Raw genomic sequence first — 13,078 nt, forward strand, 5'->3', positions numbered from 1 at the left:
CTCTCTTTCTCTTCCTTTCTCCTTCTCCTCTCTCCTTTTGCCCTCCCTCTCACTGGCATAGAAAAGTAGTAATTGTATCGACAGGAAGGCATTTCAAGCAAGAAGGTAGGTAAATGATCTTTACACATTAAAAAACAAACCCTCATTCAGGACTGGAGGGAAGGCTTAGCAGTTAAAGCACATTTGCCTGCAAAGCCAAAGGACCCAGGTTCGATTTCTCCAGGACCTACGTTAGCCAGATGCACAAGGGGGGCACAAGCATCTAGAGTTCATTTGCAGTGACTGGAGACCCTGGCACACCCATTCTTTCTCTCCTCTGTCAAATAAGTAAATAAAAATATTGTTTTGAAAAACCTCATTCATATTAAAAAGAAGCAAATTAGATGATGTATCATTTTTCACCTACTACAGAGGCAAATACCAATTCTACATTGCTAAGGCTATAGGAGAACTCTAGCATATCATTGGCAAGATCACCAAATGGTTAAGCCCCTGTGTAGAGGTAATTCATCCTATCCAGCAACACATTCAGTACCAAGTGTTATATATGACTATCCATTTCCCTTTTGCTCTTGGTAACTTCACTTACAGGAATCTGTCTCAAAGGTGTAGAAACAAAACTTCAGATGCACAAGCTCGTGTTTGCATTAGTATTGCAATAGCAGAATGGAAATGATAGTACACAAAAACACAGTGGAGCATAGGCAGCTTAAACAGAAATAGAAGGGCTGGAGATGGCTTAGCTGTTAAGGCTGTCTCTCCTCCTCAAATATATAAATAATATATTTTTTAAAAAATGAAATAGGAGGCACAGATGGCTTAGCAGTTAAGCGCATGCCTGTGAAGCTCAAGGACCCCGGTTTGAGCTCAATTCCCCAGGACCCAGATGCACAAGGGGGCGCATGCATCTGGAGTTCATTTGCAGTGGCTGGAGGTCACTGGTGCACCCATTCTCTCTCTCTGCCTCTTTTTCTCTCTGTCACTCTCAAATAATAAATAAAAATAAACAAAAAAAATTAATGAAATAGGAAATACTAACATCCTCATACCTCTAGCAATAATTTTATGAAAAAAGGTGAAAGGCTGTGACTGATAGGCAGTTTAATCAAATAACGAGGGAGAAGGACAAATGCATACATAAATGTAAATAGCTTACCTAAATTCAAATTTTAAAAAGAAGGAATGGCTATAAAATTTAAAAATTACAAAGACAAGGGAACAAAAGAGTCAAACGAGAATTACATAAATGTAATTTAGTTGACCTTGGAAACTGTAAATTTTACATGATTACAAAGTAAGAAATAAATTTTCAAAACTTAAAGACAGGGTGCCAGGAAGATGATTCAACAGGTAGGAGCACTTGCTATACAAGTACGAAGGCCTAAGAGGAACTGATTCACCCTGCGTTCGACTCACCAGCACCCATGCACACTGCTGTGTGTGGCAATGCATGCCGGTAACCCCAGGTCCTATGGGGAGTGTAAAGTGGCTTGCTGGTTGGCCAGTATGATTGAAAATCAAGAGCTGGCTAGGCGTGGTGGCACACACCTTTAATCCCAGCACTCGGGAGGCAGAGGTAGGAGAATTGCCATGAGTTTGAGGCCACCCTGAGACTGCATTGTGAATACCAGGTCAGCCTAGGCCAGAATGAGATCCTACCTACGAAGAAACAAAAAACAAGAAAATCAAGAGCTCTAGGCTCGGTGAGAGACTGTTTCAAGGAAACATGTAGTTGAGTGATAGGGGCCACCAAATGGCCTTTGGCCTTTGCAAAGGGCACATGCACAGATGTGCGCATGCACGCATGTACACGCACACACAAACCACATACAAATACCTTAAAGACTGAAAGAAGCCCGGGCAAGGTGGCTCATGCCTTTAACCCAGCACTAGGGAAGATGAGGTAGGAGGATCTATGTGAGTTCAAGGCTACCCTGAGAATACAGAGTGAATTCCAGGCCAGCCTGGACTAGAGTGAGACCTTACCTTGAAAAACCAAAAAAAAAAAAAAAAAAAGAAAGAAAGACTAAAAGATAAATGAAATAAACAACACAACAATACATACTGAGCTAGTGATTAAAAACCACAAAAACTGGGCTGGAGAGATGGCTTAGCAGTTAAGTGCTTGCCTGTGTAGCCTAAGGACCCCGGTTAGAGGCTCGATTCCCCAGGACTCACGTTAGCAAGCTGCACAACGGGGTGCGCGTGTCTGGAGTTTGTATGCAGTGGCTAGAAGACCTGGTGTGGCCATTCTCTCTCTCTGCCTCTTTCTCTGTCTGTTGCTCTCAAATATATTGAAAAAAACAACAAAAAACACAAAAACTAACCCAGGCATGGTGGTGCATGCCTTTAATCCCAGCACATGGGAGGCAGTGGTAGGAGGATTGCCATGAGTTCAAGGCCATCATAAGAATACAGAGTGAATTCCAGGTCAGCCTGGGCTAGAGTGAGACCCTACCTTAAAAAAAAAAAAAAAATGAATTACAAATTTATAGTAAATTATAGCAAAAACAGGGGTAGAGAAACATATAACTACAACATGAGGGTACAATTAGTAGTATCCAGAATGTGGGGAATTATATAGTACAGTTTCTTGAGAAATTACCAAAGGCCAGTCCCAGAAACACCACATACTCTCATATACAAATCTTAGAATTTTTAGATTGGTGTGCTTACACTGAAGTGAGTGTCTATAGAAGCTTGAAAGGGTAGATAAGAAAGTAATGGGAGGCAAATAAGATCAAAATACATCGTGTGTGTGTGTGTGTGTGTGTGTGTGTGTGTGTGTAAATTTGTCAAAAATAAAAATTAAATACATGAAATACCAAGAGTAAAGATGAGATTGAATGGGAACCTATAGATTTATAAAGTTTTGAGCTGGAGTACAGTTCTTTGTTACAGTGTGCTTGGCATGCACATGGCCCTGGGGTTCAATGCCTAGCATCAAACAAGTTATATGAGACCTATAAACCAACTAGAATGTATGGAACTTTCATAGTTCTTTCCTTATCAATCCATTTTTTAAAATGCATAAAATCACAATCAGGAAAATCTAAACCTTGACTAATATTTATTTTTTCTAGATGCAATAATGGTATTTGGGGGACAAATAATTAAAGTAATTCCTGAGTCCCACAGAAATTACTAATACAGGGCCCAGACGACTTTTGTTTATTTACTTTGTGGGGCTGGGGACTGAACCTATGACACCACTAAACATGTCATTAAAAGGATCACAGGTGACTGTAATTAGCAGGCAGGTATTGTAAGCCATGTATGTGGCACAAATTTTATATATAAATATAAATATATATATGGATATATATATATATATATATACATATACACACACACACACATATACATATATATAAAACACCTAGTCACAAATCTAATTACATGCCTCCACAAGCACTCTCTTCTTGAAGACTAAAAGCTGCATTATTGTTATCAATCATTAAAACTGAGACCTCTTGGGCTGAGCATATGGCTTAGCAATTAAGGTGCTTTCCTACAAAGCCAAAGGACCCAGGTTTGATTCCCCATGATTCAATGAAAGCAAAAATACACTAGGTGGTGCATGCATCTGGAGTTCATTTTCAGTGGCTGGAAGCCCTGGCACACCCATTCTCTTTCTCTCAAATAAATAAAATAAAATATAAAAAAGAAGTTCGTGAAAAAAAAAAATGACATCTCTGAATTGTGCTGTATTTATTTTTTTTTTAAATATTTACTTAGCTCTCTAATTTACTTAGCTTCTTAAACCAGGCAAACTTTTCTTGGTTTCCTGTACATACTGAAAAAACTGTAATTAACAATGGCAAAACTATGCAGACACAGGGCAATTAAGGCTAGTAACAACTTACACTCTGTAAACAGTACTGCCAAGAGATTAATGAGAAATCATCAATAAAGTAACTGGAGTAAAGGGTTAAAAAATCTCTAAACCGGGCTGGGGAGATGGCTTAGCAGTTAAGCGCTTGCCTGTCAAGCCTAAGGACCCCGGTTCGAGGCTCAGTTCCCCAGGTCCCACGTTAGCCAGATGCACGAGGGGGCGCATGCGTCTGGAGTTCGTTTGCAGAGGCTGGAAGCCCTGGCGCGCCCATTCTCTCTCTCTCCCTCTATCTGTCTTTCTCTCTGTGTCTGTCGCTCTCAAATAATAAATAAACAAATTTTAAAAAAAATCTCTAAACCACAAAAGACATTTGTAAACTTCATTCTAATTTAGCCTTATTTCTCTTAACTCACTTTCACAAAATTCTTTTAATAAGGCTAAGAACCAGCTGAGTAGAAAAGAATCATTTTCAATCCTCAATAAACCTATCTCAAATACAAATTAGAAAAAAGGTCAATTAAGAAAACATACTCAAGGGCTGGAGAGATGGCTTAGCGATTAGAGCATTTGCCTGCAAAGCTAAAGGATCCTGGTTCAATTCTCCAAGACCCACATAAGCTAGATGCACAAGGGGGCGCATGCATCTGGAGTTCGTATGCAGTGGCTGGAGGTCCTGGTGTGCCCATTCTCTCTCTCCCTCTTTCTCTCTCCCAAATAACGAACTAAAATATATTACAAAAGTAAGAAAGAAAGAGAAGAGAAGAAAAAGAAAACATTTCAGCCAGGCCTGGTGGCACATGCCTTTAATCCCAGTACTCGGGAGGCAGAGGTAAGAGGATCACCTGAGTTGGAGACTGCCGTGGGACTATACAGCCTGGGCTAAAGAGACCCTACCTCGAACCCACCCTCCCAAAAAAAGACAACATAGGGCTGAAGAGATGGCTTAGCGGTTAAGCACTTGCCTGTGAGCCTAAGGACCCCGGTTCGAGGCTCGGTTCCCCAGGTCCCACGTTAGCCAGATGCACAAGGGGGCGCACGCGTCTGGAGTTCGTTTGCAGAGGCTGGAAGCCCTGGCGCGCCCATTCTCTCTCTCTCCCCTCTATCTGTCTTTCTCTCTGTGTCTGTCGCTCTTAAATAAATAAATAAATAAATAAAAATTTTTTGAAAAAGACAACATACTTGGGCTGGAAAGATGGCTTAGTTGTTAAGGGGGCTTGTCTGTGAAGCTTGATACAGGTTCAATTCCTCAGTTTCCATATAAGCCAGATGCACAAGGTGTCATGTCTATCTGGAGTTTGTTTACAATGGCTGGAGGCCCTGTTGTGCCCATTCTCTCACTCTCCTCCAATAAATAAATAAAATATTTAAAAAGAAAATATAGCTAATTGTATTATCAAAGGCCAGGGGAAAAGTTAAGATCTGGAGTTTCTGTACTTAGTTACCCATCAACAAGGCTTTTTGGCATGGAGTACAGTATTCTAGAATGTTTTTGTGATGAGGGATTTTTGCCTCCATCAATTTAGGGTTGTTTCAACTGTTATTTTATGAATCCTACTAAATTTAAGCAGATTCTTTAGGGCTCAGGTATACAATACCTGAAAAAGAAAAAAAAACATACTGGGGAGAAAGAATATATGGCTGTTCAGAGCAGATTACTTAAAGAAAACATGACAACCTAATCTAAGGGGAAAGTTGGGTTTTTGTCTTTGTCTGTGTGTATAAATAACAGTTGAAGCTTGAAAGAAAAACAGAAAAGGAAAAGTGCACTTTGAGGAACCTAGAGGATATATTCTTTACAGAGGACCTGAATAAGCAGGTTCCATCACTATGACAGAATTATCAGTTAGGTAAACAACTCAGTTGTGATTAGATGTTTTGTAAATATTTGCTAACTAGCATAAGATTATTAGAACTAGGTAAATACTGAGTTCAAACTGAATCTAGTCTAACTTGTACTTCTGGCTTATTATTAAACCTTTTCTGGGGCTTTATTTTCCAGCCCATTAATCTTTACAGGTATTTTCTAAAATGTCATAGGTTTCTAGTCCCAACATTTATTTTAAAAGATAAGTAGACAATGTATTTGAAGTAGATTTTAATTAAATTATGTTTTGGGGAAATTATATAATTGGTAGATTTCCTAGAAAAAGTACTGGTTATTTCAAAGCACATTTTCTCCTTCTTAAACTTAGCTCTACAACCAAAGAATTTAATTCGTGGAAAGTATATCTGATATACTTTTTCTATTCATTGTTTTAACTTTTCTTTCTTTTTTTTTTTTTGGTTTTTTGAGGTAGGGTCTCACTCTAGCCCAGGCTCACCTGGAACTCACTATGAAGTCTCAGGATGGCCTCAAACTCACGGCAGTCCTCCTACCTCTCCCTCCCAAGTGCTGGGATTAAAGGCATCATGCACCACCACGCTTGGCTGTTTCAGCTTTTCTTTCCTGATGTACTTTTTCTATTCATTGTTTCAGCTTTTCTTTCCAGTGCATTAAGATATCTGCCTTTTGTACTTTTAGGTAACCTAACAATAAATTATAGCAAATAACCCTTAATGCAAGGTAATGTGGGATACCAAAAAAAAAAAAAAAAAGCTTGTCTCCTTAAGGAAAGAGTGTTCTAAAAAACATTATTTCTACACTTCTAGAAGGAAAAACAGGGTAAAACGAAACAAAATACACACTACAAACAATAGTTTCTTCTATATAGAAAGCATTTTCCGTCGTATAAGACGTGATATGAAGACATTCAATCATTTAATATTACCATAACTACATAATACTTTATATACAACTTTCTATAAGCACCTTTAGTTCATTTAGTTTAGAGTGATTTATTATGAAAAGGACTAGGTGTTAAACACAGCATTTGAGTATGGCTTCCAAATCACAAAGAGAAAGAAAACTTCCAGACAAAAGTGTTTAACATTTAATGCAATACTGCAAAGTAAGCACCGCAACTTAAAAACTCTGTTTCTACTCTGTGTTGCCTGTAACCAGCTAGCTGTGCAGCTTTATGAAAATTAAGGCTCTTACGCTATAAGGGAAAGTAGTTTTTATTCAGCAGTGGCCAAATTAATTTGGCGTTCGAAGAATTTATCACAACTGAATTATTTTCAAATATATGAGTAGCCTAATTAAATGCACATCATTTTTCCATATGCACTTAGTAGGACCCTTCACTCTTGCTCAATTTGACCTTAAACCAGGGTCGCTAAGATAGCCCAGCCAAGATGTATCTTGGAAGAAGATGGAACTGAGGAAAGATGCTTTTATAAGAACAGATAGTGCTGGGAAGGTTAGTTGTATTAAGTGCATATTCAGGAGAGCTCGTCATTCTCATGTCAAGAGTACTGACGAAGAAACAGACTTCAGTGATAGAGATGGTTGCAAGACTTGCAGGAGGCCTCGAGCACAGCCGGTCAGATAATCACACCCCCCACCCAAATCCTTATTCTCCCAGTAGACACCAAGCTAAGCTCCAGTTCCGGGTTCCCAACCAATCACAGGAAGCCACAACAGAGGGCTTTGCCAGCCCGGGCACCGTTTCAGGGATCCAGAGAGATTCACAGGAATCCAGCACCTGTCGGCTTCACACCCTCCCCAAAACGAGAGGATGGCAGAAAACGCTTGGTCCATCTTGGGTCCTTTCGGATTCAGGTTACCACCAAGTCCACATACCCTCGAAGCCGTCGTCCCCATGGGGAGGAGCTCCACCACGGCGACCTCACACGTCTCCCCCAAAGAGAATTCTCCCATTCACATTTACTGAGCGTGGGCTCCCAGGCCTCGAGGACGGCGGGCCTAAGACACCGAGAGACCGGACGAAAGTGAAGACAGCGTGGGAGGATGCACTTCTAGCCCCACAAGGAGGAGTTTTAAAAAAGAGAAGCGAGAAAAGCAGGGGGAGCAGTGTTGCCCCTAGGCCGAACGAGGGGGGCGGTCCGGGACGCTACCCAAGGGCTAGCGATGCCCCCAACTCACTCACCAGAAGCAGCAGGGAGCATCTGAGGTCGGATGCAGAGAGGAAGACGGCAAGATTCATGGTAACGCTGGGGTGTGCGGCAGGGACACGAGTCGGCAGCTGCGACTGGGCTGGGGCTAAGAAAGGGCTGGGCTCCGGGAGCCGGCGGCCGCCGCACCTCGTCCTCTCGACCCGGAGCTCCAGCGGCGAACACCCGGGACAACTTCCAGAGAGGCCTCGCACGCCCTCATTTCCGGGTCCTGCCCACCTCGAAGCACGTCGGGAAATGTAGTCTCGCACTACCCTCGTCGTCCCACGTCATCACAGAGCCAGAACTCCCTTTCCCAGTAGGCCCTCGGCCCAGGCCCGCCGAGCCTTCTTCGCGCGGGGCTCCGTGGGATTGAAAGGGCGCAGGGACGCGTACCCCTGCGCGGCTCGGAAGAGGAACTACAATTCCCAGAAGGCTACGCGGCCGAGCCTTCTTTCCCTACCTCCCCCCACACACACACCAGGCAGCCTTCTGAGGGCTCCCGGGCTTCAGCCGCCCTGGGGTCTGACCCTGCGAGTGTAGTGGCCTGGCCTGGCGGGAAGGGCGGCCTCGTGGGGGTCGTGCCTCCTGGAGGCGAGGGTGAGTAGGAAGGGGCATGCCTGGGGAGTGTCGGATGTATCCGTGTGCACCGCCCTGGCTGCTACCGCTGGCTGGCCTGAGGTGTGGCCTGAGCCTCCATCAATGGCCTGCTGGTCTGCTGCGTCTTTTTCTGCGCTAATTCCTCCCACTCCCTCCCCCGCCCCGATGTTAAAACGGGAACCATCGCTCCAGGCTTCAGTGAGTCGGTGACTTACACCCAGTTGCCTCTGAGGGTCCGTGTAAGGACGCGATAGCGTCAGGGATGGGAGAGCGGTGCCAGAGCGATTTTTTGTAGCAATTACGCGATAATTAGGAAAGTCCTTGTCCAAGCAAATAAAGATTTTTAACCTGGTCCATGAGAGCCCTCTTGCATCTTTTGTGAACATCCAGCCAGGTCCGCATGCCTGGAAAGTTAGCCACATAATCACTACTAAGCACCCTAGAGACCCTCTATGCTTTTGTCCTCCCTGCCTTTGCTTCAGCTTTCCTGCTGCCATTTCAGATGTCACCATCTCAGAGATTTGTACTGAACAACCCCTCTATCCTAATCAGGATTGTGCTTCCTTTGTGTAAGACCTTAGCACCACTAGTTCTGCACAGTTATAATTATTACAGCATTTATTACACAGGCTTGTTTTATAGTTATTTAATGATGATACCTTTGCATTTTATAGCACTTCAAGTGGCTTTGATTTCTATCTATAAAAATGATTTACAGTAAAAATAAAAGGGGGAGACTAAAGAAAATACATTTATGTTTTAAAAAAGCTAGAAGAATGCCTTTACCATGCTGACAAAATTAGACAGTGGTGAAGCCAAGACTTCGTTAGGTCTGCCATTTCCTAGTGCATGGCTCTTATCTCTTTACCACTCGTACTTCTAAGAGAAACCAAGTTTGATTAAAATAAGGAGTTGAAAAAGAGCAGTGCTGGCTTGTGGTACATGCCTGTACTTTCAGCATTTGGGAAGCAGAGGCAGGAGAGGAGTTCAAGATCATGCTGGGCTATATAGCAAGACTTTATCTGAAAAAAAAAGGACTCATGAAGATGAACATATTACTCTTAAGTTAACTTTGATCTTGCCTACCCTTTGGACTTAGAACTTTGCCTTTGACCTTTCATTCAACAAACATTTACTAAGCACCAGTCTTATACCTATTGCTGGGCTGCCTGCTTAAAAAAGTATACGGTAAAACAAAGGTAGGGCTGGGCTGGCTCAATGGTTAAAGGCAGCCTGATAGGACACATTTGATATCTAGTTCCTACGTAAAGCCAGATGATTAAAGTGGCACATGCTTCTAGAGTTTGTTTGCAGTGGTAAGAGGCCATAGTGTGTATGCACACACACACATTCTCTCCCCCTCTCTCTCCCTCCCTCCCTCTCTCTCGCTGTCTCTCAAATAAATAAAATATTTAATTTTTTTCTACATTTGCTTTTACGTATTTATTTATTTGAGAGAGAGAGATAGAATGGGCATGCCAGGGCCTCTAGCCCTGAACTCCAGATGCATATGCCACCTTGTGCATCTGGCTTACATGGGTCCTAGGGAATCGTACCTGAGTCCTTTGGCTTTGCAAGAAAGCACTCTAACACCTAAGCCATCCCTCCAGCCCATAAATAAAACACTGTTGTAGAAAAGATAAAGAGCTGAAATCAAATTTATCTGTATATATATATTATATCTATATATAGATATATATAAATTATATAGATGTCTTTGTGATTCTGACATGCCTAAAACTTTGGTTAAAATCCAAAATGGTACATCTTACAATTCAGAATAGTGCCTAATACTCAACTTGCTAAATGAAAGAATATAGTCAACCCTTTTAGTTTTTCATATTTCATGAAAATCTAAAGAATTGACATAGTCTAAAGACAATGCAGTTATTAACCCCAGCAGACCCAGAAGTCAAATGTAATTATTCTACCATGTTTCTACAATACAATCTACATATGACAGTGGTTTTTCTGACATGACAGATGTATCTCACAACACCCCCTTCCTACATATTTTTTGTCAGCATGTTAACTAAAATTGTTAGCAAAATAAAGTCATGAAGAGCAAACCTTTACCATAATTAAAATAAATATTCTCTGTGTAAGTGGGGATATGAACCAATAATCCTTGTCAGTGACAACACAAGTACTGAACCTCTAGTTAAGAAGTAAACCTATAGTTTAATGAGCAGAACTCCCAAATCCCCCAGGAGATTGAGGTTGGAGTGTTGTACTTTGTGCTGGGATCAAAACATGACTTTTCCCCTTTCATGGAAAAACTAACCAGAACTTACTAATAGCTGCTCAATTTAGGTTATCGTGCTTCAGTTTGCCATGAGTCCTACATTTCTTATTCTGGATACCTTTGGTCCTGTAGACATTCATCTTTTGAAACAATGATGGAGCATCTTAGATTTGGGAAGAATAATTAAAATCAATGAAATGCTTACTCTTTTCTCCTTCCTGTCAGATACTTGAATTCTTGATGCATTTATAATGTAACCCAGCTTCTGCTTTAACACACTTTTGACAGGAAACTTACTATTTTCTAGTGTGGCTGATAAACTTCTAGAAGGTTCTAAAACAGACTACCAGTCTTAATGAAATTTATTTATTGAAATATATTTAAGCCTAAAGATAAACATGTTCTAAGTAAAATCTTAAGATCTAGATTTCAAGATGGCTATACTTCTTTCCCTGGTCCCAAGATAGAACAAGTGAAACTTTTTACTAATGTTGTATGTGAACAAAAGAACTACATACTTTTTAATGAAGTGCTTAAATATAACTCTAGCCTGGCAACTAATTTTGTATTATATTCTCCTTTTAGTGTATCACCACTCTCAGTATCAATTTGAATGTTTAGTATTAATGTAGAATCATATTACCTGTGTTAAATACAGAAGTCAATGTGACTTGAGAACCTTGCCTAAATATTAAGGTTTTCTTTCCCTTAGTTCCTTGAGAAGAATCTTAGAAGTACCCAGTTCTCTAATTGAACAGTCAAGGAAGTTGTACAAAGATCATCAAATTTCCTATTTCTTGGGTAACGCTAGGACTAGAAGTGACTTAAAATCTTTTCAAAATAGATCTAGTAAATCATGTAAATCATACTCACTTGGATTTGATAAGGCAGGTTCCGGAAATATCTTCTGCATGTAGCCATTGTGTGAACCATTGTTTCAGGTTACTCTAGCTGATGAGAAGACTATGAACAGATCAGAGAACCTGCTCTCTGCTGGCTCCTCATTAGCATCTCAAGTTCATGCTGCTGCTGTTAATGGAGATAAGGGTGCTCTTCAGAGACTTATTGTTGGTAAGCAGTCCCTATGAACTTAGAGTCTATAATTGAGAGAGCTTGTTGATCTTTGTCTTAATTTGCACTGTCCTTTCACATTTTAAAGGAAATTTCTTAGTGTTCATATTTTATTCCAAGAGATAGACAAGAAAGAAAGTAAGTCCTAAAATTTAGAAACATGGATTATGATTAAATAAAAGATACTTGGGAAAATTCTATATATATGGTACAGAATCTAGAAATTTTCATTAGAAAGGAAATAAATTTGGGCTAGAAATGTGGCTCTGTGGTGGAGTGCTTGCATAACATAACAAGTTATTGGGTTTGCTATTCAGCACCACCAAAATGGCAGGAGGGATTATAATATTTATAATATATATGTTATATGTATACTATACATATATAATATATATCTATGCATATGTAATATATTATATATAATAACAAATACCTAGAATGAGATAGTGGTTAATGATCTTGTAACATTTAATATACAGTATATTCAATGTATTCACTTTATAAATAATTTTAACAGTTTAAAATTGATTCAGTTTACTTCCCCTCATTTATATGTACTTATGATATCTCAAAGTCAAGTATAGAAGCTTTAGAAAGAATAAAAAGAATGGGAGATAGATAGTAATTAATGGTAGAATAGCTAAGAACTTTCCACGGTTGTAAAAATCACAAATTTACACATTCACAAGTCCAAAAGAGACTAAATAAAATTACAATATACCTTTTTTATAACCTTTATACATACCAGTGTCTTATGATATCATGATTTAATAGCCAGGGCTACAAAATAAAGTCTAAACTATTTGAGCTTTCATACTTGTTTCTTCGGAATTTATTTTCATTTTATATTTCTATTTTCTTCAAGAATTTCTACCAATGAACCCTAATCTCTGGTAAGACCAGAGACTATTTCTAGTATTCCATACTTTGCTCTACACAGTCTCCTCCCTACCCTTTTTATTCTGCTACCACCTCACTTGCTTCATACCTAAACAAATGCCTACTTCTTTGATATCAAACTTGTTATACTCTCTAAGATTTATTTCCCTCTACAGAGATACTATCCTTATTTCACCTCAGCTGCCTACATCCACTGTTCCTCCCAGAACTTGACATTTTCCCCAGCCTCCGCATCACTCATGAGAACATTCCATCGTCAACTGAAACACTTTTGCTGCCAACTCACTTACTACTAAGAAATGGTGGTTTCTCATCTTCACTGAGACTTCCAATCCATTATCTATTCTACTGCAGACTACTAATTTCTCTTTCCCTTTTTCTTGTTGGGCCTTAATTCCAAGATGTATTATTAAAACCTTTTGGAAAAATCTTTT

General features: G+C 40.2%; 2 protein-coding genes across 4 annotated transcripts in view; one reads left to right on the forward strand and one right to left on the reverse strand.

Annotated features, from left to right (window-relative positions):
* Erp44 (endoplasmic reticulum protein 44) overlaps positions 1-8,070 on the reverse strand; it is a 96,132-nt gene extending 88,062 nt beyond the window's left edge. The window contains exon 1 of the mRNA XM_004656961.3: positions 7,825-8,070. Within this exon, the coding sequence (XP_004657018.2) occupies positions 7,825-7,881 (57 nt within the window). The 5' untranslated portion in view covers positions 7,882-8,070. The remainder of the gene's footprint in view (positions 1-7,824) is intronic.
* Positions 7,384-13,078, forward strand: part of Invs (inversin) — a 165,961-nt gene continuing 160,266 nt past the window's right edge. For 2 of the 3 annotated variants that reach the window (XM_004656962.2, XM_045157860.1), the window contains exons 1-2: positions 7,384-8,428; positions 11,615-11,744. In XM_004656962.2, coding sequence (XP_004657019.2) covers positions 11,639-11,744 — 106 coding nt within the window. In that variant the 5' untranslated portion in view covers positions 7,384-8,428; positions 11,615-11,638. Of the gene's footprint in view, positions 8,429-11,614; positions 11,745-13,078 lie in introns of those variants that run through there. The other variant, XM_045157861.1, reaches the window with a different exon arrangement.

Source organism: Jaculus jaculus, chromosome 1, assembly GCF_020740685.1.
Source record: "Jaculus jaculus isolate mJacJac1 chromosome 1, mJacJac1.mat.Y.cur, whole genome shotgun sequence".
In the NCBI taxonomy this organism is placed as follows: domain Eukaryota; kingdom Metazoa; phylum Chordata; class Mammalia; order Rodentia; family Dipodidae; genus Jaculus; species Jaculus jaculus.